The sequence below is a fragment of the Ammodytes marinus genome, assembly GCF_949987685.1.
Source record: "Ammodytes marinus genome assembly, chromosome: 7".
In the NCBI taxonomy this organism is placed as follows: Eukaryota; Metazoa; Chordata; class Actinopteri; order Uranoscopiformes; family Ammodytidae; genus Ammodytes; species Ammodytes marinus.
The window spans coordinates 31,480,777-31,506,696 of record NC_137211.1 but is presented as its reverse complement, the minus strand read 5'-3'; the positions used below and the strand labels follow the sequence as shown (position 1 = coordinate 31,506,696).

General features: G+C 42.2%; 1 protein-coding gene across 1 annotated transcript in view; it reads left to right on the top strand.

Annotated features, from left to right (window-relative positions):
- Window positions 1–25,421, top strand: part of LOC307252808 (potassium voltage-gated channel subfamily KQT member 2-like) — a gene marked incomplete at both ends in the record, with an annotated part of 70,462 nt that extends 45,041 nt beyond the window's left edge. The window contains 9 exons of the mRNA XM_080030603.1: window positions 1,760–1,813; window positions 2,685–2,851; window positions 12,687–12,734; window positions 12,999–13,016; window positions 13,808–13,913; window positions 15,110–15,241; window positions 15,875–15,940; window positions 23,770–23,863; window positions 24,552–25,421. Coding sequence (XP_079886729.1) covers window positions 1,760–1,813; window positions 2,685–2,851; window positions 12,687–12,734; window positions 12,999–13,016; window positions 13,808–13,913; window positions 15,110–15,241; window positions 15,875–15,940; window positions 23,770–23,863; window positions 24,552–25,421 — 1,555 coding nt within the window. The remainder of the gene's footprint in view (window positions 1–1,759; window positions 1,814–2,684; window positions 2,852–12,686; window positions 12,735–12,998; window positions 13,017–13,807; window positions 13,914–15,109; window positions 15,242–15,874; window positions 15,941–23,769; window positions 23,864–24,551) is intronic.
- Window positions 25,422–25,920: the final 499 nt, after the last annotated feature.

Genomic DNA, 25,920 nt, shown 5'->3' with positions numbered 1-25,920 from the left:
TACTCTGTATGGGTCCTGTTTGGTTAAGAAAGCAAAGCGAGAGCTAACACGTGTAAAAATAAGACGTATTCGCCGCTGTTGTTGTGCTTAAAGCGGTAGCTTTAGCGGTAGCTTTAGCGTTAGCCACAAGAGCAGTGGCGTCGGGCGACGTACACACACGTTTACAGAAACGTCATGACGTTGCTCTCTTGCCGGCTCCATGGCTGTCTCCGGTCGATGTGAAACCAACCGGTTCATAACTGGGATAAGGCTGTAACCAGTTTTGAACTGACCCCAACACCAGCCTGGAACTGACTCTTGGTTCATTTTGGTGTGAAAGGCCTATTACAGCCGCCACCTCAGGTCCCTGGAGAACTTTCACATGCGCTGTCTGCAGTGTATCCTTGGCATCACTTGGCGTGATCATGTGCCTCATTCTGAAATCTTTGCAAAGACTAACTGTAGGAGTATTGAGGCTCTGGCCACCCAGCACCAGCTGAGATGACTTGGACATGTGGTGAGAATGCCCCAGGACCGACTGCCCCGCAGAGTGATGTATGGCCAGTTAAGTCATGGCCAACGCTCGGCTGGGGGGCAGAAGAAGCGCTACAAGGACCAGATGAAGACCACATTGAAGAAATGTAACATCAGGTCCCTGAGGACCTGGAAGTTACTGCTGCTGACCGCACCACATGGCGGCAGGTGTGTAAGGAGGGGACCCTAGGGCTGGAGGAGGACAGGACAGCCAGGAGACAGCAGAAGAGGGACAGGAGGAAAGCTCCTGTGAAGCCCTCGGTGTCTACTGACACATTTACATGTCCTACCTGTCAGAGGTTATGTAGGTCTAGGATTGGGTTGTATAGCCACATTAAATCTCATAGATGGATGTGGAACAATGGGAATGGGTAGTATGTGCATTGTCACTACCTGGAGCTTGCTTGTACGGAGCCTGGGTCTGTTGAAGGTGGCTGTGCTGTTTGGGCTTTGGTAGCCATGTAGAGAACAAGTAAGTAAGTGAGAAATTATGTTTTTGTTTATTTAAAAATGTTTTACAAAAAGGTTAAAAGTGGACGTCATCATCGAAATCGATGGACAACCGAGAAAAGAGAGTGTGTGTGTGTGTGTGTGTGTGTGTGTGTGTGTGTGTGTGTGTGTGTGTGTGTGTGTGTGTGTGTGTGTGTGTGTGTGTGTGTGTGTGTGTGTGTGTTTGGTAGTTTCAAGATGTGCAAGGTCAGGCATGGATGTGGCTGTGTGTCAAGTGCCTCCTTCAAGAACGGTCCTGCTGCGTTTGCTCACACGGTGCTCAAAGACCAGCTCACTCTGGCTTCACTCCCAACTGGCAGCTTTGTTAAATATTCACCAGCTGAGCTGTTCTTTGTGACTCAAGCATCACCTTTTGAAAAAGTGTATTGTTTTAACACTTTAAGGGTCTTGCTTCATGAGAACCACACTGTTTTTGACTTAAGAAACACGTGTAATTAATGACAATGCAGTAACACTTTATCATGACTTTATCCTTTACTTTATAATCGATTTGACTCTGACAAATGATTATAAAAGGTTCTGGCAGGTTTTTTTTTAAAGAAAGAAAAAGACATTCAGTCATTTTGTGTCTTTTTAGTGTCCATTAATGAAATAATTGATAAAAAAGGTTGCACATGAACTATACAGTATATAATGGTTACAATAAAGTGTTACAGGCATCACAGTCTGGCCCTTCTGTGACTCTACCCACTGCTATTTGATCTTTTTGTGTCTCCTCTCCTGCCCACCCCTCCAGTAATGAAAATGCACAAAAAGATAGACTTTGCGGATGCTGTCCGAGAGCTCTTAGGTATAGTTACCGCAAAGATACTTACTACTGCACTGCAAGTCTGTGTGTCTTCTTACATTCCTACATATATTCCTCTCCCTATTTAAACACTATTAAAGGCAGAGGAATAACAGAATACAAATGATTATTTTTTTGGATAATATGTCACTTAGTTCATTTGACTAGTTTACTGTTGACACTGTAGTGCAGCTATTCCACCGTTGTCTACATTAAAAGTTTTGTGATTGGTGGTGCACCCTGGTGCTCATTGGCCCACACTTCCTACTATTTTTCTTTAGAAATGCAGTTATACATCCTCGTGAGCCGCCTTGTCACAGTTGATTTATAGTTCCTGTTTAGCAATGTCTTTATGCAGTTGATTTGCTTTGCTGCCTTTTGTGCCTATTCAGCCGTTTTAAACTTCTTTTCAGCATATTGCATATTCCTGAGTTTCCTAAAATGCATTTCCATTCACTGATTCCCATGCATCAGCCAGGCGGAGCATACAGTCTGATGGTGAATTAGTTTGCATGTTTTGTGTTCACTTTTTGCATAGAATGAGACCACAGCCCTTCCTTTTGAGACCTTGCTTTCCATGCATGCTCACTTGTAGCTTCCGGCTGTTTGCCTGACTCGCTGATGCTCTACTGTGTTCGTATGTGGACATGGCTCCCCCTGCTGTAGGACAATTCTCTTTTTGAGTTTCTTTTGAGGTAAGATTTAATATCACATAAGCGCTGAATTCGACAACTTACCAAGATTACAACAACTAAGCAAGGAAAATAACATTTTGTTAGACAGTTTTACATTTTTTATTTTGTTTTTTTAACTGGTGGCTGGAGAAAAACAATTGAATTGGCTAAAATAACTTCTTATTACTTGCTCTCTACAGTCGGAAGGCCAGCCTGAAGGACAAGGTGTTCCCCAGTCCTTCCAAGCCTCCGGGGGCTAAGGCAAAGGCCCAGTCTCCTGGAGCAGAGGAGAGCCTTAATGAGAAGAATCGAGGACCAAAGCATGCCTTCAAAGTCCGGGGCAGCACCGCACGCCAAAACTCAGAGGGTGAGCCAACTCCAGACAGTACACAGTAACATGTTACCTCATTCATAATGAGTGTAGACCAGGGTTGACACATATGAACTCTTGGAGGACAGTACCTCTAGCAATAATTTTGTTCATTGTAAAATAAATAACCCATTCACTCTGTAATGGTATTTATGTTAATATATATATATATATATACACTCAACAAAAATATAAACGCAACACTTTTGTTTTTGCTCCCATTTTTCATGAGATGGACTTAAAGATCTAAAATTCATTCCAGATACACAATATTACCATTTCTCTCAAACATTGTTCACAAATCTGTCTAAATGTGTGATAGTGAGCACTTCTGCTTTGCTGAGATAATCCATCCCACCTCACAGGTGTGCCACATCAAGATGCTGATCTGACATCATGATTAGTGCACAGGTGTGCCTTGGACCCCGTTTCGACCTGGCATTAACATGTGGTTTTTGTGATCCGATCACATGAATACAGCTCTAACTACAGGTGAGAACACTCTCAAGACGCATTGAGATCGGATCACAAAAACCACATTCGGAGGTGGTTTACGTCGCTTGTGTCCGATGTGTTCGCATTCATTTGGTAGTGGAAACACGAATGTGGTTTGTGTCCACATTAGGGACCTCCTACTCAACTGCTGCCCCCTGCCTGGGCGGAAATACGTTGAAAATGCATCACTGGCGTTCATGCAGCTTTTATAGAAGCCTCATGAACGAGTTGCAAATGACAAGCTTACTCCTCTGTTTTCATTTCACTGCGTAAATCTGAAAACACGGAAATCGCTGCTATTGACTGGAGAGCTGCAAGGCAACGACTTCCTGTTCTTATCTGCTTAAGAATAAAAGTCAACTCGCGTTTGGGTAGTAACAGGCTTTTAATATGAAGGCGCACAGGAAATATTCTGTTCGCATACAGTATCTTAACTTCATACAGAAAGCCGCCCGTGTAGCCTACTTGTGTTGGTGACAAGAGTGTAGCAGACGTTAGAAAAGGCGCCCCGCAAACACATCTTTCACCAGCCAAAGAGGCGTAATAACTTACTCGTTTTTACTTTTATATACTATCTATGATATTTCCCGCATTTGGCGAGAGCCCTCTAAGCAGTGTTGTGCATCGCGCCTCCTTGTCTAAATGAGACAGTAGCATATCTCGTCAACCTAGACTGGTAATTATCTTCGCATGTAATGCATTTTAATAGCAAATGCGATTAAAACTGTGGCACTGTACAGCCCTGTATGTTTACTTGTTTGAACCCCACCGGTTAAAAACACCAATGCAAACGGAAATGATGAACGTGTTGATTTAAATACAGCGCGGGTAAATGGAATCCGATCACAAGTAGACAGAGAAGTCACATTTGAAAATACAAGTGGGAAGCCCTGAAAGCCTATTTGAGAGGTGAAATTATATCATTTGCAGCATACAAAAATAAGTGTACAAAACAGAAACAAACTGAAATTGCTGATCAGATTCTGAATATAGACAGACAGTATGCTAATTCACCTTCATCTGAACTTTACAAAGAACGTTTAAAACTTCAGACAGAATTCAACCTTCTTTCCTCTCGTCAGGTTGCTGACCAGTTGCTTAGGAGCAGAAGTACTTTTTACGAGCATGGTGACAAGATTGGCAAACTCCTGGCCAATCAACTGCGCGGATTTAGAGCAAAGCAACTCATCCCTGGAATACGGACAGACAGTGGGTGTACAACATCAGATCAGAAATCGATAAACGAAAAGTTCAAAACATTCTATTCAAATTTGTATAGTTCTGACTGTACAGTAGACGCAGCGGTGATGGAAACCTTTTTCAGTAACCTAAACATGCCTTCCCTTTCTCAAGACCTGAGACATAGCCTTGAGGCACCTATTACTCAAAGGGAAATTATTGCAGCAATAACATCTATGCAATCAGGCAAATCTCCTGGTCCAGACGGACTTCCATCTGACTTTTTTAAGAAATTTTCAGCCGAATTATCGCCTTTTTTATGTTCAGTATTCTGAGACTCATTTGACTCAGGTAAACTCCCGCCTTCGTTCTACCAGGCCTGTATTTCCCTGTTGTTAAAAAAGGATAAATATCCTCTAGATTGTGCATCATACCAACCAATTTCACTATTAAATACGGATGTGAAGATACTTGCTAAAATTCTCGCCCACAGATTGGAGGATGTTCTCCACTCTATCATATCCCCCGACCAAACTGGGTTTATAAATGGACGCCAATCATTTTATAATATTCGCCGGCTAATGAACATTTTATATTCCCCCAGAAATATTGAATCAGAATGCCTCGCTTCTATGGATGCTGAAAAAGCATTTGATAGAGTAGAATGGAATTATTTGTTTTTCATCCTTGAGAAATTCGGTTTGGGTCCTGTTTTCACTTCTTGGGTTAAATTATTATATGCATGCCCTTCTGCCTCAGTATTAACAAACAGCCGTTACTCAAGTAGTTTTGATCTGCACCGTGGGACCCGGCAGGGTTGTCCTTTGAGCCCACTCCTTTTTGCTATTGCAATCGAACCACTTGCGATTGCCATCAGAGGTAACAAACAGATTCAGGGGATATGGAGAGGAGGAATTGAACATAAGGTATCATTATACGCCGATGACTTACTTTTGTTTGTCGCCAAGCCAGCCACCTCTTTACCGGAGGCACTTTCTGTGTTGGAGGTCTTTAGTCAGTTTTCTGGCTATAAACTTAACTTGAGCAAGAGCGAACTCTTTCCGATTAATAAACAAGCTCTTAAACTTGATTACACAGCTCTCCCACTCAAAGTGGTGACAGACCATCTGAGTTACCTTGGGGTATGTTTCACCAGAAATTTTAAAAACCTATTTAAATCGAACTTCCTCAAATTATTGGATCAGGCGAAGCAAATATTATCGAAGTGGTCTCCTCTGGCTTTCTCTCTCATAGGCAGAATAAATTCAATTAAAATGACATTACTCCCAAAGTTCCTATATCTATTCCAATGTCTCCCCATCTTTCTCCCCAAATCCTTTTTTCAGGCCCTTGACTCTTTAATGATAAATTATATTTGGAATGGTAAACACCCTCGGTTAAGGAAAGCATTTCTTCAAAGACCAAAACAAACAGGCGGAATGGCCCTCCCTAATTTCCAATACTATTACTGGGCTGCTAATATCCGTTCTTTAGTGTATTGGGTGCATTTTCACCTTGACGACTCAGCCCCAGTATGGGTAACAATGGAGTCCAGCGCTGTTAGCCCATTGTCTCTATCTGCCTTCTTAAGCGCCGCACTTCCACTCTCTTCGGCTATTCCCAACAGTAATCCCGTGATTAAGCACTCCCTTCGAATCTGGACACAATTTAGGAAGAATTTTGGAATGCAGAATTTTTCACTTTTCAGCCCAATTGCAGCTAATCATTTATTTATTCCCTCGACGGTGGATGGTGCATTCAAGATCTGGCATAAAAAAGGCTTAAAATGCATCGGTGATTTATTTATTAGTGATCTATTTGCTAGTTTTTCCCAATTGACAAAACATTTTGGTATCGAAAAGACAAATTTTTTCCGATTTCTGCAAATCAGGCATTTTACGCAGAAGTTAATTCCCCAATTCCCTTATAAACCGCCAGCCAATCATGTTGATTTGTTTCTTTCTGTAAACCCCACATTAAAAGGCTCAATTTCTGTGTTTTTCAACCTTATTTCGAAGTTGCATAGCCCCTCATTAGCAGCTATAAGAACCCTGTGGGAGCAGGACCTAGGTTCTGCCTTCACAGATCACATGTGGGATTCAGTCCTGGATCGGATACACTCTACCTCCATGTGCGCCCGACATGCTCTTGTGCAATTTAAAGTAGTAGGGGAAGGTGGGGTGATTTGTGCATTTTGGAAGTTGCAAAACCCCTTGTTTCTAGAAAACCGTGGAAGAAATTGGAAATGTGACCACATATTTAAGAAGAGCCATCCATTTGACTCATCCTGTAAAGAAGGGAGACACAAGGAATAAGATATAAGCACATTTAAGCTCAAAAAACTGTGTTTTGCCTTTCAAAGTAAAATTTCCATGATCAAGGTTTTTTGATTATTGTGTCTGAACAATTATAGACACGTTTGAAAACATTTGACACATGTTTTAGTGCTTTGGTATGCTACACTTTGAGTCTATATAGTTAGCACAATGTCAACCCTAAATTGCTGCATCATGCCTATTATCCAAAATTCTGGGGATGGGGTGATTTGTGCGCAAGGGCCTGGGTGAGTTATAAGTAAGTAAGTAAGTAAAATGTATTTATAAAAGCACATTTATGACAGTTTGCACTGTCCAAAGTGCTGTACATAGTGCATTCAGTAGGTAAACAATGAAGGTAAAATAACAATAACCAAAATAAAAGACGTAAAGCCCATACATCCACATAAACACAGATAGTAGTGCAGAGGTAAGTAAGTAGTGCAGAGGTTAATGGGGAGGAAACACCAGGGTGTACATATGGGTTTTGAGCCTTGATTTAAAGGCAGAAATGTAGGGGGAATCACATTTGTCAGGTGGCAGTTGGTTCCACAAGCACGGAGCAACTAGTGCAAAGTACATTTCTGAGAGTTGTGCCAGTGGCATGGCTGTATACGCTGGTCACCAAAAGAAAGTGATAGTCTACAGTAGCTCAGGAGAGAGTGACATCTCAATTCCACTTAACGACACCACTGATGAGAGTTCAGATGGCCAGAAAGATGATGATGGTGACTTTGTCATTGTGACAAGACAACTTTTTTTCCGAAAGCTATATTTCTTAAACAGTTTATTCCAGATCCAAAGTTTTTATTGCCAGGGATGCACAACATCCTGAAATATATGTACATATTTGAGTTGGAGACATAACTGTCAAGGCCTCACTTTAAAATCACTTTGAGTAAAAAGTTGCACAAATCACCCCACCTTCCCCTACATCGTATCCACATATCTAAAACCAAATTAGCTCGTATGTTCCCCGATGTAGACCCGACCTGTGATAGCTGTAAGAGCGCACCGGCATCACTCTTTCACATGTACTGGTTGTGTCCCACCTTGACAGAGTGCTGGACATCAGTTTTTCAAACGATTTCTGAAGTACTTCAGCATCAAATTAAGCCGAACCCTTTCACTGCAATTTTTGGCATTGCACCAAATTCGGGCTTACCTAAAGTGAAGCTGAGAGTACTGGCCTTCACCTTACTACTTGCTCGCAGGACTATCCTACTCAAGTGGAAAGATCCTGCTCCTCCTTCCCACTCACATTGGATTAGAGACATTATGTCATGTATGAATCTGGAAAAAATTTGTTGCACTACCCAGGGATCTGAGACTAAATTTCATAAAATATGGCGCCCCTTCCTAGATTATTTTAAGAAACCGACCACATTAATTGAAGAGTAGCTACCCCCCCCCCCCCCTTTTTATTTGATTCAATTTTATTTCTTTGTGTGTTTTTATTTCATATTGATTGTTTGTTTTTGTTTCTTGTGGTGTGTGTTTTGTGTTGTTGGGTGTGAGGGTGGGATGTGGGTGGGGTATGTTCGGGAGAAAAAGGGGAAAAAATTTGTACTTGATGTGCTACAATTTTGTTATTATTAACATTTAATAAAAAAACCTTTGAAAGAAAGAAAATACAAGTGGGAACACACGGACTGAGAGCTGTCCACTTGTAACCAGATTCAAAAAGTCAGATGTTAATGCCAGGTGGAAACAGGGTCTTAGACTGTCCACAATAAAAGGCCACTCTGATATGTGCATTTTTTTGCTTTATTGGGGGTCTGGGGACTCAGAACCAGTCAGTATCTGGTGTGACCACCATTTGCCTCATGCAGTGCAACACAACTTCTTCGCATAGAGTTTATCAGATTGTCAATTGTGGCCTGTGGAATGTTGGTCCACTCTTCAATGGCTATGCGAAGTTGCTGGATATTAGTGGGAAGTGGTGCACGCTGTCGTATACGCCGGTCAAGCACATCCCAAACATGCTCAATGGGTGACATGTCCGGTGAGTATGCTGGCCATGCAAGAACTGGGACATTTTCAGCTTCCAAGAATTGTGTAAAGATCCTTGCAACATGGGGCCGTGCATTATCTTGCTGAAACGTGAGGTGATGTTCATGGATGTATGGCACAACAATGGGCCTCAGGATCTCATCACGGTATCTCTGTGCATTCAAAATGCCATGAATAAAATGCACCTGTGTTCTTCGTCCATAACAGATGCCTGCCCATACCATAACCCCACCACCACCTTGGGCCACTCGATCCACAACATTGACATCAGCAAAGCGCTCACCCACATGACGCCACACACGCTGTCTGCCATCTGCCCTGAACAATGTAAACCGATATTCATCCGTGAAGAGAACACCTCTCCAACGTGCCAGACGCCATCGAATGTGAGCATTTGCTCACTCAAGTCTGTTACGGCGACGAGCTGGAGTCAGGTCAAGACCCCGATGAGGACGACGAGCATGCAGTTGAGCTTCCCTGTGACGGTTTCTGACAGTTTGTGCAGAAATTGTTTGGTTATGCAAACCAATTGTTTCAGCAGCTGTCTCAGTGGCTGGTCTCAGACAATCTTGGAGGTGAACCTGCTGGATGTGGAGGTCTTGGGCTGGTGTGGTTACTCGTGGTCTGCGGTTGTGAGGCCGGTTGGATGTACTGCCATATTCTCTGAAACGCCTTTGGAGACGGCTTATGGTGGGGAAATGAACATTCAATGCACGAGCAACAGATCTGGTTGACATTCCTGCTGTCAGCATGCCAATTGCACGCTCCCTCAATGCTTGTGGCATCTGTGGCATTTTGCTGTGAGACAAAACTGCACATTTCAGGGTGGCCTTTTATTGTGGACAGTCTAAGGCACACCTGTGCACTAATCATGATGTCAGATCAGCATCTTGATGTGGCACACCTGTGAGGTGGGATGGATTATCTCAGCAAAGCAGAAGTGCTCACTATCACACATTTAGACAGATTTGTGAACAATGTTTGAGAGAAATGGTAATATTGTGTATCTGGAATTAATTTTAGATCTTTAAGTCCATCTCATGAAAAATGGGAGCAAAAACAAAAGTGTTGCGTTTATATTTTTGTTGAGTGTATATATATATATACAGGTCCTTCTCATATAATTAGCATATTGTGATAAAGTTGATTATTTTCCATAATGTAATGATAATAATTGAACTTTCATATATTTTAGATTCATTGCACACCAACTGAAATATTTCAGGTCTTTTGTTGTTTTAATACTGATGATTTTGGCATACAGCTCATGAAAACCCCAAATTCCTATCTCAAAAAATTAGCATATCATGAAAAGGTACTCTAAACGAGCTCTTAACCTAATCATCTGAATCAACTAATTAACTCTAAACACCTGCAAAAGATTCCTGAGGCTTTTAAAAACTCCCAGCCTGGTTCATTACTCAAAACCGCAATCATGGGTAAGACTGCCGACCTGACTGCTGTCCAGAAGGCCATCATTGACACCCTCAAGCAAGAGGGTAAGACACAGAAAGAAATTTCTGAGCGAATAGGCTATTCCCAGAGTGCTGTATCAAGGCACCTCAGTGGGAAGTCTGTGGGAAGGAAAAAGTGTGGCAGAAAACACTGCACAACCAGAAGAGGTGACCGGACCCTGAGGAGGATTGTGGAGAAGGGCCGATTCCAGACCTTGGGGGACCTGCGGAAGCAGTGGACTGAGTCTGGAGTAGAAACATCCAGAGCCACCGTGCACAGGCGTGTGCAGGAAATGGGCTACAGGTGCCGCATTCCCCAGGTCAAGCCACTTTTGAACCAGAAACAGCGGCAGAAGCGCCTGACCTGGGCTACAGAGAAGCAGCACTGGACTGTTGCTCAGTGGTCCAAAGTACTTTTTTCGGATGAAAGCAAATTTTGCATGTCATTCGGAAATCAAGGTGCCAGAGTCTGGAGGAAGACTGGGGAGAAGGAAATGCCAAAATGCCTGAAGTCCAGTGTCAGGTACCCACAGTCAGTGATGGTCTGGGGTGCCATGTCAGCTGCTGGTGTTGGTCCACTGTTTATCAAAGGCAGGATCAATGCAGCTAGCTATCAGGAGATTTTGGAGCACTTCATGCTTCCATCTGCTGAAAAGCTTTATGGAGATGAAGATTTCATTTTTCAACAAGACCTGGCACCTTCTCACAGTGCCAAAACCACTGGTAAATGGTTTACTGACCATGGTATTACTGTGCTCAATTGGCCTGCCAACTCTCCTGACCTGAACCCCATAGAGAATCTGTGGGATATTGTGAAGAGGAAGTTGAGAGACACCAGACCCAACACTGTGGATGAGCTTAAGGCCGCTATCGAAGCATCCTGGGCCTCCATAACACCTCAGCAGTGCCACAGGCTGATTGCCTCCATGCCACGCCGCATTGAAGCAGTCATTTCTGCGAAAGGATTCCCGACCAAGTATTGAGTGCATAACTGAACATAATTATTTGAAGGTTGACTTTTTTGTATTAAAAACACTTTTCTTTTATTGGTCGGATGAAATATGCAAATTTTTTGAGATAGGGATTTTTGGTTTTTCTTTACTTTTTTGCCAAAATCATCAATATTAAAACAATAAAAGGCTTGAACTACTTCAGTTGTGTGTAATGAATCTAAAATATATGAAAGTCTAATGTTTATCAGTACATTACAGAAAATATTGAACTTTATCACAATATGCTAATTATATGAGAAGGACCTGTATATATATATATATATATATACACACACACACACACACTCACACACACACACACACACACACACAAACACACACACACACACACACACATACACACACACACAAAGCATTTGTAACCACATGGCGGGTGTGGATATAAGTACTGAGCTCCCTTTGACAGAGCCAGGCTACCTTTTCCCTCTGCTTTTTAACGCTAAGCTAATATAAACGTAATGCAAAAAAAGATATACTTATTGCACATGCATACAAGTGGTCAGGAAGTTGGGATGGAGGGTGTTGCATGCTATGCAAATAGCGAGGCCTTTTAAAGTTAAATTATTAATTTTGACTTTTGGCCATGGTCAATGTTATCATCTAACATCTAAGTCAGAATGTCAAACTGTTCCTTTTAACCAATATGACCTGATCCATGTTAAGTTGTTTTGAATCTCTTTAACGGTGTTAGGAACATTTAAATGAAGTTTCATGTTCTTTTACTTGCAGTTTCCACCAAAGACAGAAGCTTCCATTACAGTATACAGTATGTCCAGTGTTTTAGCAAGCCAATATATTGATCAGATCTTGGACAAACAGATTCTTTCATTCTTGCTTAATTGACATTTTTACATTTATCTCACCGGATCTCTCCTTTGTTAAGAAACCAGTTGATTTTTAAGGATAAACATGACAACAAATCCCTAGCCTGGTGAGAGCAGCCTGATCCCTGAGCTTTACTTTGGTTTCTCTGCTATAGATCAGTGTTAACTTTAGAGAAAGTCCAGACTGATCTGTGAGAGGGAAGGTAATAACACTTAATAAATTGCAGATATGCCTCTTTAAGACACAGTCATCATTGTGCAGTACTTGTCATGCAGCAAACATATGAAGAAGACAGGGAGATTTTTTACACACATTGAATCCAATGTTTCAAAGTTATGCGGAGGGAACAGAGGTCTGTAAGTTTGGATGTTGTTGTCCAGCCATTAGAGCAGAACTACATCCATGTGTCTTCCTGGCCACTGTATCACTATCAACAAATATACTTATTCTGCTTCACCATTTATTTGCCTTTTTGTTAAACAATTTGAATCAATTCTCATTAGTTGTTTCTCTCCTTCCACTTCATGGCATGTTAAAGTGCTGATTGAAATGCAGGAAGAAGACTTGGGACTGAAGAGTTCTACAGGTTAGATAAGTCCTCATGACATGTCTTCTATTTAGATTGCAATATACCCTGGAATGTTTAGATGTATATATGCGGTATAAAGCTTTGTTATATGTTAAATGTAGATGTAAGAGAAGAGAGACCAGCCTTTTCAAACATGAATCAGAAACCATTCGGTGGACCCTCAGATCCCCATGTTTGGAATTGATTTGTCTGCCATAGTCATCCTTCTAGGATCCATAACCAATCTTTTTCCATGTCTCTCCTCTCTCTCTCTCCTTGCAGCAATTGAAGGTTTAATAAGTAAGACATTGGGATATTTGTTGGCTGGCTTCTATGGGGCAAGTCAACTTCACTGGGAGAAACCTGCATGCTGAAATCTGCTGAGATTTGTTCACTTGACATGAACCCTTTTTATTTGGATTTCTTTCTTGTATAGGTTCTTCCCCCAATACAGTCTGAAGCATGATATTAGCTGAGAAAGCGCATGAAACGATTTAAGTATTTATGAGGATTCTTAGAACTCCATACAAATGACTCCAGTATCTAGTTACAGTATTGGGAGGCTAAGTTAATTGTGGGTTCAAGTCAAGTGGTGCCAAGACAATCCAAAATTGACCCAGAGACAGTATGCCCAAAAGCCCTGCTCTTGCATGAAGAGACCTCACTTTCCATACCAGATTCTCTGGTTATTTTTGATTAACAGTGATCAGGCGTTGACACCTTTGCCTCTATGCAGATATGCACCAAAATCCATATTTTAGCCTTCTGGCTGAATTCAATATGCCAGTTCAATGCTCATCTACACTGTAATTGGTGGTGGGAAGAGAGTACTTGTGATTAAAGGTTCCAGTAAAGCTTAATCCCATCAGCACTATCCTTTCCTTCAATTCTGCACAATTCTTCTTTTTTTCTCCTTTTACTCCACAAAGCCCGCTCACTATGCTCACAAACTGGCTTGAAACCAACTTGGTAATGGAATTATGCACTTTTAAAGCTAAAAGCAACAGCTTTGCTTTGCTTCTGCTGTAGGCGCAGGTTGTGTGAAAGAAGGTGAAATATTCTTGAACAGTGTTCTTGTCTTTGCTGTGTAGAGGCGAGCCTCCCAGGGGAGGAAATTGGTGATGATAAGAGCTGCCACTGTGACTTTCTCACTCAAGACTTACCCCCAGGCTTGAAGGTTACAATAAGGGCAATCTGGTAAGGATTGGCTTTAATACCAAATTTGTATGGTTCTGCAATGTAATCTAACACTTTTATTTGACTTCTTTGCTTCACTAGCTCTCATAGTGTTTACATTATTTTCCAGTTTATTGTAACTGAAACATAATGGAATGTGGTGACTTTGCTAAAGAGAAGCAAAGAGAAGAACACAAGCAGTCATCATGTCAGTTATAATGCAATCAGACAGATTTAAAACAATTGTCCAAGTTAGTCAAAGGCCGAAACCCAATTGTCTATTGGGGTTGGGGGGGGCAGGGGTTTGAAAAATTCCCCCTATGAAATAGGACTTCACTAAAGGTCCGCTTTGTCATCAGCAGTTGTCGGTGGCGTGAGGAGTAACCGACATGCTAGCTAGGCTGGTCTCGGGCTCCGGCAGAGAATCTTACCTCTCTTAGAAACTTGCAATTTTTGTCTCAATAAGATTACCTGTATAAAAAAAATGAATAAAACATGCATAAGTGCACTGCCGTCTTAGAGAGTTGCTGCTGGTAGACTCTCATTCCATCTGGTCCCGTCCAGCTCCTGGTGGAATTTCTCGTCGGCCACCAACATCGTCCAGCGACCACAGTGTGGTTGATGCCAGTTTTATAAGAAAAAACAAAAACCGTAGAGACAACAAGCTCTGAAACTGTGTAACAGCAGCTTGGCTGTTTGTTGTGAAGGATAGGGCGACGCCCACTGATGAAACTCTGACCAATCAGAGGACTGCACCCTGCAGTGTTTCATGTACCTGGAACCTTGATGGAGTAGGTAAATCAAAGTAGGTACCAGGTACTTTTTAATAGTGGAAAATGAAAAAATGTGACTAGAGTAGATTAGAGCTGGTACCATGTAGGTGAAATACACCGCATAGCGGTTAAGGCCAAGGTGTGAATTGGGATTTTTTTTTAGAGCTAAACTAATCTGGAAGATAAATTGAAGTTCATTGGTAAAATTATTACCAAAACTGTTCGTTTTCACATCCATCAGAGTTTACAGACTTTGAAGTTAATCTTTGACCCAATGATTTTACTGTAATTGTGTGTGCACAATTTTCCTGTGCAATGTCGGATAACTAACATGGCTCCATTTCTGAGTTTTTTCCAGAGCCCTCAGGCCAGTCATAATATCTGCTGTAAACGAGGGCTTGGTATAGTGGGGTCTGTGTCTGATGTGAATGTTCCCTCCCTCAGCATCATGAAGTTCCTGGTTTCAAAGAGACGCTTCAAAGAGAGCCTGCGGCCTTATGATGTCATGGATGTGATTGAGCAGTACTCTGCAGGCCACCTGGACATGCTATCCCGCATTAAGAACCTGCAGTCCAGGCAAGTCCACGTCATTATACAGCTTATTTGCACCAGGTCAAATCTGACCGGCGATTTCATTTTCACAGATTGAATAACTCATTCAACTGTCACTTTCACTGTGCGGCTATATCATAAGTCAGGTTGCATATTAAATGTACATGGGAGCATTTTCAGAGTAAATTTCTTGTGTTCAATTATTATTTTTAATTCAGTTCAATAGCAGTGATGATAGTCAGTAATAATACAGTGGTGATAGTGTCACTGGAAGCACACATTTTGGAACACACAAGTCACTGATTTGCCTGTTTCATTTGTCCAACACATTTGTGTTGTATCAGATCTCTGTTGTCCATCTGTAACCTTATATCCAATCTGATTCACTCCTCAAGCTTTGAATGCATCACAAATTCATTTTAGATATAACATCGATATGTAACTCACATTGTTTTCTATATCAGTTCTACCTCCTGCACATTAGGATCAATATATTCCAACAGTGTGCTACATGCACTTTTCATCCACCAAGCAAGTCAGACTCATCGTATGTCTTGTGTGTGTGGAATATATTCAAAGTTGTTGGTCGTAGCTGATGTGATTCCCACGTTGCTTCATTTTGCATTGCGCTCATATCGTCTCTGTGTGCTTTGCCAGGATAGATATGATTGTGGGGCCCCCTCTCCCATCAACACCACGCAAGAAGTCCACTGAAGGTCCTAGGTTAGGTCAATAGACTGCACCTCTAGAATGACCATTCTACCAGCATTATATTCCTTATACCATAGTCTAAATATTAAAGCAGCCTTATTATTTCAATAGACAAAACCCCTTTTGAGTTCAAGCCATTTGACCTGTCTCATTTAGCCAAACAATACATGCTGAGATAAGAGATTTTTAAAGCCTCTGGAAACCTGGTCTAAAATAGTAAAATTCAGTAGACTATATGATATCAAATCAGGTGTCTTAATAAGCTTTTACAAAAATCAGTTTGAAAATAATTTCTAAATATTATAAAACCTTGTGAAAAAAAACATAGCTACGTATGTAACTACGGTTCTATGAATTTTGGATGACCGCCAGAGGCGGTGCTTTAGCACTGGATGTTCCATCTCGCACATGTTGAGGCGCAGGTCAAGTAATTATACCAACAAGTCACCTGTGACACCTGGGTGACCCGAGTATACATCAGGTCGGCAATACGTTATCTAGACGGAACTCTTGTCGCCACGCCCCCTTTGGGGGGAAAACAATAGCGCTTACAGCATAGACAGTGACAGCGCGATCATTCAAAATAAGCCGTTATGACTGAAATCCGCAATGTCCAGAGTTGTTGAGTGGTTTACAAAGTAAAAAACAAACATCATCGTTTTATCCTTCGCCATGCCCCCAAAAATTCCCCTAAAGAAGGGCTTTATGACAGCAGGAAGCTACCGGCTTCCCCTGTGCTCTGCATTCAGTGGGAGTTTGCTATCGTAAAGAGCCGTTTGGACCGTTGTTAAAGTCTAGTCAAGGCATAGCGCTATACTATTAACATAGTAAGCATTATGACAGACGATAAAACTTATAATAACAATTATTTCACGTGTAATCATCTTACCTAGATACTCAATGAGGTATATATCAGGGCATGATATCTCTGGCCAATGGGTTGGATCACTGCACCAGCTTGATGCTGAGAGACTAAAAAAACATGGTTTTAGATTGATAAAATTAATAATTTATAAGTGTCTTTAACGTTATCTAGCTGGCACAGTTGTTGAAAATGAACTTGACATTGTGTCTGTCGGTCAAATTTTAACTTAGCCAACTTATCCTTTTACTTTTGTGCTGTTTTGGAATGCAATTTTGCATTATAGTCAATGGGACGTTCGCTTTGTTTTCCCCCCAAAGGGGGCGTGGCCATGTCAGAATGTTGATTGCCGACCTGATGTATATCTATATATTCCGGAAGTCACCAGGGTCTGTGTTACTAGAATTATTTCATCAAACCACCCAAGTGTTTGAATAATTGAAACTGAGTCAGGCCTTCTTGAAAGCAGGTGTTTACTTGCAAACAGCAAATGCAAGGGTCAAACAACATGTATCACAAGTGGGCTTACATGATTGAATACAAAGAAATGAACAGTGTACAGAGATTATATGTCCGAGAAATGTGTAGGCGTATACACTCGGTTTGTGTGTCCAGCCCGTTTTGCTGGCGAAAGCAGAAACATTTTTAATTAGGCAGATAACAGGATATGGGAAATTTAGGGAGTCTTTTCTCCTCAACTATTGTGCACATGAATGCGTCATACCTCTGTATGTGCCAACATCTTATTAGGCAGTTTCTTCTTCAAGGCTAAACAACAACTTGTAGCAAAACACTTTGGAGTTCTTTAAGTTTACTGGGACAAAGTTCAACAGGCAGAAAGCATGTATTGTGCATTAAAATATTATACAATAAAGCAAATTAAATTCTGTTAACATTCCACCCTTTTTATAATATTTAATGCAACTTTTTGCAACACTTCAAAGCAAAAGGGCAAAGCATATGAGTAAATATATTTCAGTCAAGCAGAATAATATCAAGTACATCAACATCACAGTTGTGAAAATGCAAGTTTGTGTACTGGTGCAACATCGTCTATGTACAGTTTCAGAGAGGACAGTCTTTGTAGAAGCCAGGGAACAGGAACCTAGGTCGTCTTGATGGTCAACAAGTCCCTTTTGTGGCATTTTGACGCAAAGTGTCCTTCATATCACAGTCACTGGGGGAATGGTTAGGCATTACCATAACCTATTCAGATTGTTCCTCAGTGTCCAATTGTCCTTATTGAAGCATGGTCAGCTTCGTCTTCTCCTTGCATCTGAAACAGAATGAATTTGAGCAGTAACATGTTCTCAAAAGAAATGCTCATCATTCTGCCAGGGTTGTTTCTAAAATATCATCCTATCCATTTTGCTTGCTCTAGATGTCACAATTAACGCACAACAACATTTTAGGATAGGTTTGATTTCATTCTTCAGTTCACATGTTTTGTTTCTGTGTTGGGTAGAATTCGCACACACATTGTCTGTGTCTGGGCTCAGTTACACACACACAGTCAGTGAGACAGGCCCTCCCTTTTCTGAATGGGACTGAATCATACACACACATTTTCCATGTGCTCTCTCCTTCTCTCTTTTCAAACATGCATTTCATCTATCACATAACACATTATGATCACATTGTTCAGCACACAAATCCCTTTTAACTTGTAGTTCAAATCAAAAGCATTGAATAATTCTTTTTAGTGAACATTTTCATAAAAAGAACACAAAAGAACGCTTTTTGTAAGTTTATGCTGGGACTTTAAATGATTGACTGCACCTTTAATCTTTAAGGTTCACTATGGGGCTTGGATTGGCGAGATATTTAGCTCTAAACTTTAAAGCGTTTAGCAATGTAGTCAGAACTCCGGTCATCTTTAGGAGACAAGCATTTTATAACCCTTTGTCTTGATAAGACTTTGCAGTACATTCATTTTCTCTGATAGGCATTTTTACAAGTAATTTAATTTTTAAAATGTAAAATCTAATATCAAATTACCCAGTAATCAATTTAAACAGGGTGAACACCCCTATTCCCTCCAATTGATTAACAAAATTCACCAATTTAAAACTAGAACCCTCTATTTGATGCTTCCTAAACTGTTAGTAGTAAGACTAAATGAATAAGCTTTACTTATATACTTACTTACTTACTAAACACTTAGCAAACATCATGTGAAAAGTTTTTTTTTCTTAGTGACCCCCCTTTAACACTAATCACAGCTTTTTGTCCTTCCTAAACAGTGAAACTTCATAAACACTCGTATGATGTCTAACAGTAGTTTTTTCAACCGCAACCAATTGTTTTCATAAATTAAACTCTCAGTTTTATTCTAACTTCCTAGTGTCATGAAACAAAAGATAACTGCTAGACTTGGTTTTTTCAGACATCAACATCTGAATAAAAGGGAATACGCCGAATCCCACACTAATGGCCATCTTTGAGACTTTATTTGTTGTGAGTGTATTTCCTCAAACACTACAGGTTGAGATAGGTTTGTCTCTAGTGCATCTTCCCAAACACTACAGGTTGAGATAGGTTTGTCTCTAGTGCATCTTCCCAAACACTACAGGTTGGCACCCCAACGTGGGGCCCGAACAGGGACTTGAACCCTGTTCAAACCAAACAAATATAAAACAAAATCAGCTGTTAATATTCACCTGATTTCAAGAAAGCCTCGATTCGCTCAGGCTCTGGATTCCGTCACCCCCTCTCCGTCCAAGTAGAGTCTGCTGACGGCCTCTCCCTGTAGCAACGGGCTGGAGGTCTTCTGTGGAGAGTCCCAGACTCCCCCGTCTTCACGTGCAGGCTCTTCTTGTCCAGAGAAGAGGATGTTGGATCCGGCAACTCGAAGGACCATTTGTTACTAGAATTATTTCATCAAACCACCCAAGTGTTTGAATAATTGAAACTGAGTCAGGCCTTCTTGAAAGCAGGTGTTTACTTGCAAACAGCAAATGCAAGGGTCAAACAACATGTATCACAAGTGGGCTTACATGATTGAATACAAAGAAATGAACAGTGTACAGAGATTATATGTCCGAGAAATGTGTAGGCGTATACACTCGGTTTGTGTGTCCAGCCCGTTTTGCTGGCGAAAGCAGAAACATTTTTAATTAGGCAGATAACAGGATATGGGAAATTTAGGGAGTCTTTTCTCCTCAACTATTGTGCACATGAATGCGTCATACCTCTGTATGTGCCAAAATCTTATTAGGCAGTTTCTTCTTCAAGGCTAAACAACAACTTGTAGCAAAACACTTTGGAGTTCTTTAAGTTTACTGGGACAAAGTTCAACAGGCAGAAAGCATGTATTGTGCATTAAAATATTATACAATAAAGCAAATTAAATTCTGTTAACAGTCTGTTCCAACTGGATCTTCTTGCAGAATCTGAGGATTCTGGGTGACAGAGAACTCTGGCTGTCATCCATAATTCATAGCACCGTAGTTACATATGTAACTCTCGTTCATTTCATTCTTACTGTTCCCCTCTGCCCTAGCACTGGATGACTTATACCAGAGAGGTCAGAAAGAGTACTCACCAATTAAGGGCTCGGAGCCATCGACAAGACAGCCGTCACCACAGGAGGAGGAACAGCAACATTTACTCTGTAGAACCGCGTAAACGTACATGATGAAGACCATGTAGTCGCGGAGCAAATGTCCTGAAGGGGAACCCCCTTCAAGGTAGCCCAAGGTGTAGCCATAATCAAGACCACATCCACAATCCAGTGGGAGTGTCTCTGTTTGGACAGGGCAGCCCCCTTCCTGCAGCCCCCGTAACAGACAAAGAGGTTATCTGTCTTACGCAAGCTGGTTGTAGCTTCAACATATGCCCTAATTGCCCGCACCGGGCACAGCGGGTCTGATATTCTTTCTGCACACCCTGGTGAGCCTGGGGGATTGAAAGCAGCCGACTCGATTGATTGGTTTACATGATGGGGAGAGAATCATTTGGGTAGGAAGGATAGATTTGGCTAGTGCACCACTCTGCGATGTAAGGCTCAGAGGGAGGCACAGAGAAAACAGAGGATTGAGGGGCCTGCCTAAAAAAGGCATTCACATGTGCAGATGAAACCGGAGCTTCATCTAACCCCAGACTTGGCATGGCCATATGCACGGCTGGTCTTACAGTGTCACGGACAGACACTGACCCTCTAGCCGAGTTGCCCACCTGTAAAGAGATTACAGGACGCAGCTGTGGACAGCATGTCATCCTCTGAGTAAATTGCGCAGCCGCAGCTGGTATACCGTGAGTTGGTTGGAGGTTTTGTTGGAGGGCTTTAATCTGAGCAAACTCGTTTAGAAGAGAATCCACTTTGTTAGCCAAATTGTCAACCTTACGGGATCCTGGGGGGTCCACCAGCTGCCGGCGCAAGGCATCTGGTGCCAATAGGACCAACACTCGAAGGGGGCAGCCCTGGTCCGCCCTCCACTTCAGCCAACCTAGCTAGCCTCAGTGCATGAAACTACAGTGGGCGTTTAACATGTCAGGAAAACTAATTATTACCTACTTCCGCTCAATTATCATTTCCCTTCAGTAGTCAGTCTGGGTCAGCGGTATATTCGTGGGTTTTCTCCCTGGCAGATTTCTACCTGTCCAATCAGCGAACAGAGGGAGTGGCTGAGAACAATGATATGCGCCAGTTTCAGTTGTAGTCAGAAGCTGGTGCATGACATACGTCACGACCAAATGTCATGCGATTGGTTGGCAGATGCAGAGTGGCACTGGGCAGATCCAATAGTTTTAAACTTCAACAGACACCCGCCTCCAAGTGAGTTTACGTTTGTCAATTGAGTGATTCCAGACCTTCTGTACAAATGAAGAAATTAAGTACGATGGTCTGGTAGCACCAGGCTAATTAATAACACAGCACATCAAGCTAATGACATGGACCTGCGACCCCTTTCCCTGCAGCTCCGCATGGATAAAGTACTCAAAATGTTGCATCACATGCTGCAGCACAGTGGGATGAGGATATCCTTGTTGAGTTTGGTTTTATTTTATTTTAGTAATAGTGCGCAAAGCAGCTTCTTCTTCTTTTTCTATTTTCTTGTAAGAGAAGTTTTTTTTTTCTTTTTCTTTTTCTCAGAGTGTCTCCCCAGCCCTCCCGACTGTACAGGTGTTCCCCCTTGACGGCAGGCCTGCCCACTTACTCACATAAACGCTAAACAAGGGCAAACTGCGCCCAGCTGTCAAACTTTGTGTGTAAACTAAGTATATACTTAGTGCAAATTCCTTAGTGGATACTGTGCTAAAACGGAACAGATCCTTTCTCAGTGGATGTGGCCCTTACTGTGTCATAAGAACCAGAGCATAGCCCGCCTCCTCCAAACCACAATTCTGTAAACTTAATCAAATTTAAATTACATTATTTTTGGATTGATAAATATGCCTAACTTTGAACAGATGCTTACTATCATGCAGCTAACTCCCCAATTACAAAGTTAGAAGGATTTTTGGGATTTGGGTTTACAGTGGCTTTAAAGATTTTACATTAAATACAATCAAGAAAAGTGTTAGATGTGTGCACAGCCTCGAGGATGTTGTGAAGTCACTTAAAGTGTAACTGCACCCTTTTACTTGTTTTTTGAGATATAAGCTGAATTAAATCACTATGTTGGTAAGGAACACATATATGCTGGTGTTAACATTGAAAAAAATTGCAATATGTTAAATATCGGCAATTTAAGAAATGTTTTGTATTGTAAATTATTTTAGAACTTTACTAAGATTTGAAAAAAACTTTTTCCTTCGGATTCGAAAAATGACGTACATGGGACTTTTTTGACCCCATGTACGTCATCACGTCGCCGCAAAGCCAGGCACGCTCTTCATAGGTTCATGGCTGGTCCGTGAGCTACTACTGTTATACTGTCCCTCCAAGGATGTTATTTCGGGGGTTAACACCCTTCACTTCTACCGACAGTGTGTCTGCAATATCTCGCTTGCGCGAACAGACACACTGACACACTCACTCACACACACACGGACTCGTTCATTGTTTCACTTGATTGACACACGCTACCGCTCGCTCTCCTCGCTCACACACACACACAGCCGCTAGCTCACTTGCTGTCTCCTAACACTACGATAGAGACAACCGCCAACAATTTAGAATAAGAAAAGTCCTCCACCTCAGACGACCCATCTGTGTGGCATATGAGCTCACTGTGTAGCGACAGTGCCGTTAGACTTTGTGTCACTCCATTTTTCAATGAAGTCATGTCATTCAGATCTTCCTGAGTGACAGCTAGCAGCTAGCCCCCTCCTTCACAGACACCATGCGGCCCACTCCCTCCCGAAAGTCGGCCGGCTGATGTCGGAATGTTTAAAAACAAAGGTTCTCAAACGGAATTCAGAATCCATGGTCTGAAAGCATTTTTCAAAGTCGTGCAGTAGCTCAAACAGGGGGTGCAGTTACCCTTTAAGCTCTTATGTCAAAATATTTCAGTTGATGTCAGTAAACGGCAAACAAAATAAAGAGGAGAGGAGAGGCACCATGCGGTTAATGGGCCTGGTCATTTGGCCTCTCTCAACAGGGGTTTGACAGTGCTAGATGCTTGCTCTCACAATGGAGAGACAGAGGGAGAGCTCCCCCAGTAGGATGCAATGTAAATTAAGCATGAAGCAAAACAGAAGCATGCCAAGTGATGCATTTTGACCCGGGACAAAAAAAACCTCTCCATTCACACTTCAAGTTGAAAATGACTGTGTTAACTCATAATGCATGCATTCACACGTTCACCTTAAATCAATATATTCTCAGATATTGCTCAAGTAAGGCCATTATTCATTCATTCAAAACATATTTTTGGTCTGAAGGTATCTTCAACATTACGCTTTCTTAACTAATTTCCATCGCACAGTGGTTCACATTATGACATCGACTTCTTAAGTTTTAACCAAATGGGTTAAACCCACGGTGCGGAACAGCGTTTGTCTAATCTCAGATATTACTTTTCTCAAATGCTAGAGTTGACCAGATCGTTGGAAAGGGTCCTAAAGCTGATGGAGACACCACAGAGGACCACAGCATGATGGGACGTCTGGCCAAAGTAGAAAAGCAGGTAAGAAATGTCTTCCAGTTCTGTACTTGTCGTGTGAGTTTGCTTACACTGAGGTCAATCATTGACAAATTTGTAGTTCACATTTTACTTGGTCATTATTTAGTAGAGGTACATTTGTCCCCCTCAAAAAGATATGACTACCCCATCCCCAAAAGAGGTAAAGGCAACAGTTAAGGGGGTTGAAAATATATATTTCCCAACGATTTCAGACACCCCTAAAGTGGACCATACCATCTAACCCTGCCGAACTCTGGCTCACATGGCAGTGGTTTCTGACTAGCCTTGCACTGGGCAAAGCAGACAGAGTAGTAATGAGTAATAATAAGAAGCTATGGATGAATGCCAAGATGATCTGTTTTTCTAACTTTTGCATTAAGTTGCAGTTTAGCTAACTAGCTAATGTTAACTAGCTAGCTTTTAATTTCCAGTGAGAGCAGTGGGAGATAAAGTTTTGATACAGGAGAATAGATATTTAAAAGCAATACAGAATATCTGAGAGCTTTATTGCATTATATTTGTGTCACCGGGTACCTGAATGTTGTCTTTTTTACAGAAATAAATACATTTCCACTATAAACTAATGCAGAAAACACACCAATTGGTGAATAAATTCACCAAAACATGCCCTTGTTTGGTTATCAATACATTTTAATCTTTACCACTTCCACTTTTTGTTCTCTCTGTGCAGGTGGTCTGCATGGACAGGAAACTGGATTTCCTGGTCAATGTGTATGTGCAACGTATGGGCATCCCTCGTTCAGAAACAGATGCATTTTTCAACTCCAAAGAGCCGTATCCGGCGCCGCCTTACCACAGCCCAGAGGAGTGCAAGGAGGAGAAGGAAGAAGTGAAAGAGGAGGTCAAGGAAGAAAAGGAAGTGAAGACATGCTCGGCCGCAGACGTCCTGTGCTCCGATGGGTCTCTGGAAACCAAAGACCCTTTGTTGGGTCGGTCGGTGGTGATATCAGTGGGCACTCCCTCTGGCAGCATTAGCCGGCCCTCTACCTCATGGCAGCACCAGCTCCAGCACCCTCTCAGCCAGCCTGCCTGGAACAGCAGCGTGGCTAACAGCCCTTCCCCGGTGGGGGGCAGTGGAGACCATTCTCCGACCCTCTTCCGGCTCCCCCCTCCCCCTGCTGCTCTTCACTCCTCTTCAGGTCCAGGCACAGGCAGCAGTAGAGAGAGCGGCTCCCGCAGCAGGAGACGCATCAGGAGGCAGAGGTGTCAGCCGGACGCTGTGGAGAGCGACACGTCTCTGTCCATCCCCTCTGTGGACCATGAGGAGCTGGAGCGCTCCTTCAGCGGCTTCAGCATCTCCCAGGCCAAGGAGGATTTCTTTGGCCCGACATTCTACACTGGCCCAGCAGGGGGAGTCGGAGCGGGCACCGAGGCCGCAGCAGCAGCAGCAGCAGCAGCTGGACCTTCACTCTGTGCCAGGATCAGACCCTTCATAGCAGAGGGAGAATCAGACACAGACTCAGACCTCTACGCTCCATCACCGCTGTCCTTCACCGGAGAGCTGTCAGGGGGAGAGAGGGCATGGCCAGGGCTGAAGTAGGGCAGGTAAAAGATGGCTGTGCCTGGTAGAGAGCCTCTCAGTGAGAGAGAACGGCCCTTCAGTCACCAACAGCAGACCTATCATAAGACCTCGTCTCCAACTGGCTGAGGTGTTGCTGAAGGCGCCATTAAAGACTGAGGTGAACAGTCACAATTAACTGTTTACCACTAATGATGGAAAAGAAGGGTTGTCCTCTCACCTCTTTTGTTTGTGCTGTAACACTTTTCAAGCAATGTCAACATGTACAGTATGTGCATGGTATCCATCAAGATATTAATTTAATGCAAATGAGCTGTTTAGTCACATTCCTTTAACTTAGACCTTTTTTGTTGTATTTATGATTATGTATTGATGAATGGTAAATGAGAGAACAGATGTGTGTGAGATATTTCATTGTTCATGGATGTTTTACTTTTACATTGATTTGAGAAAACCCCCTAGAGTATGCATTTCAGCACTTCCCCCCGTCACATGACCACTTTGACTTCTAAAACATAGC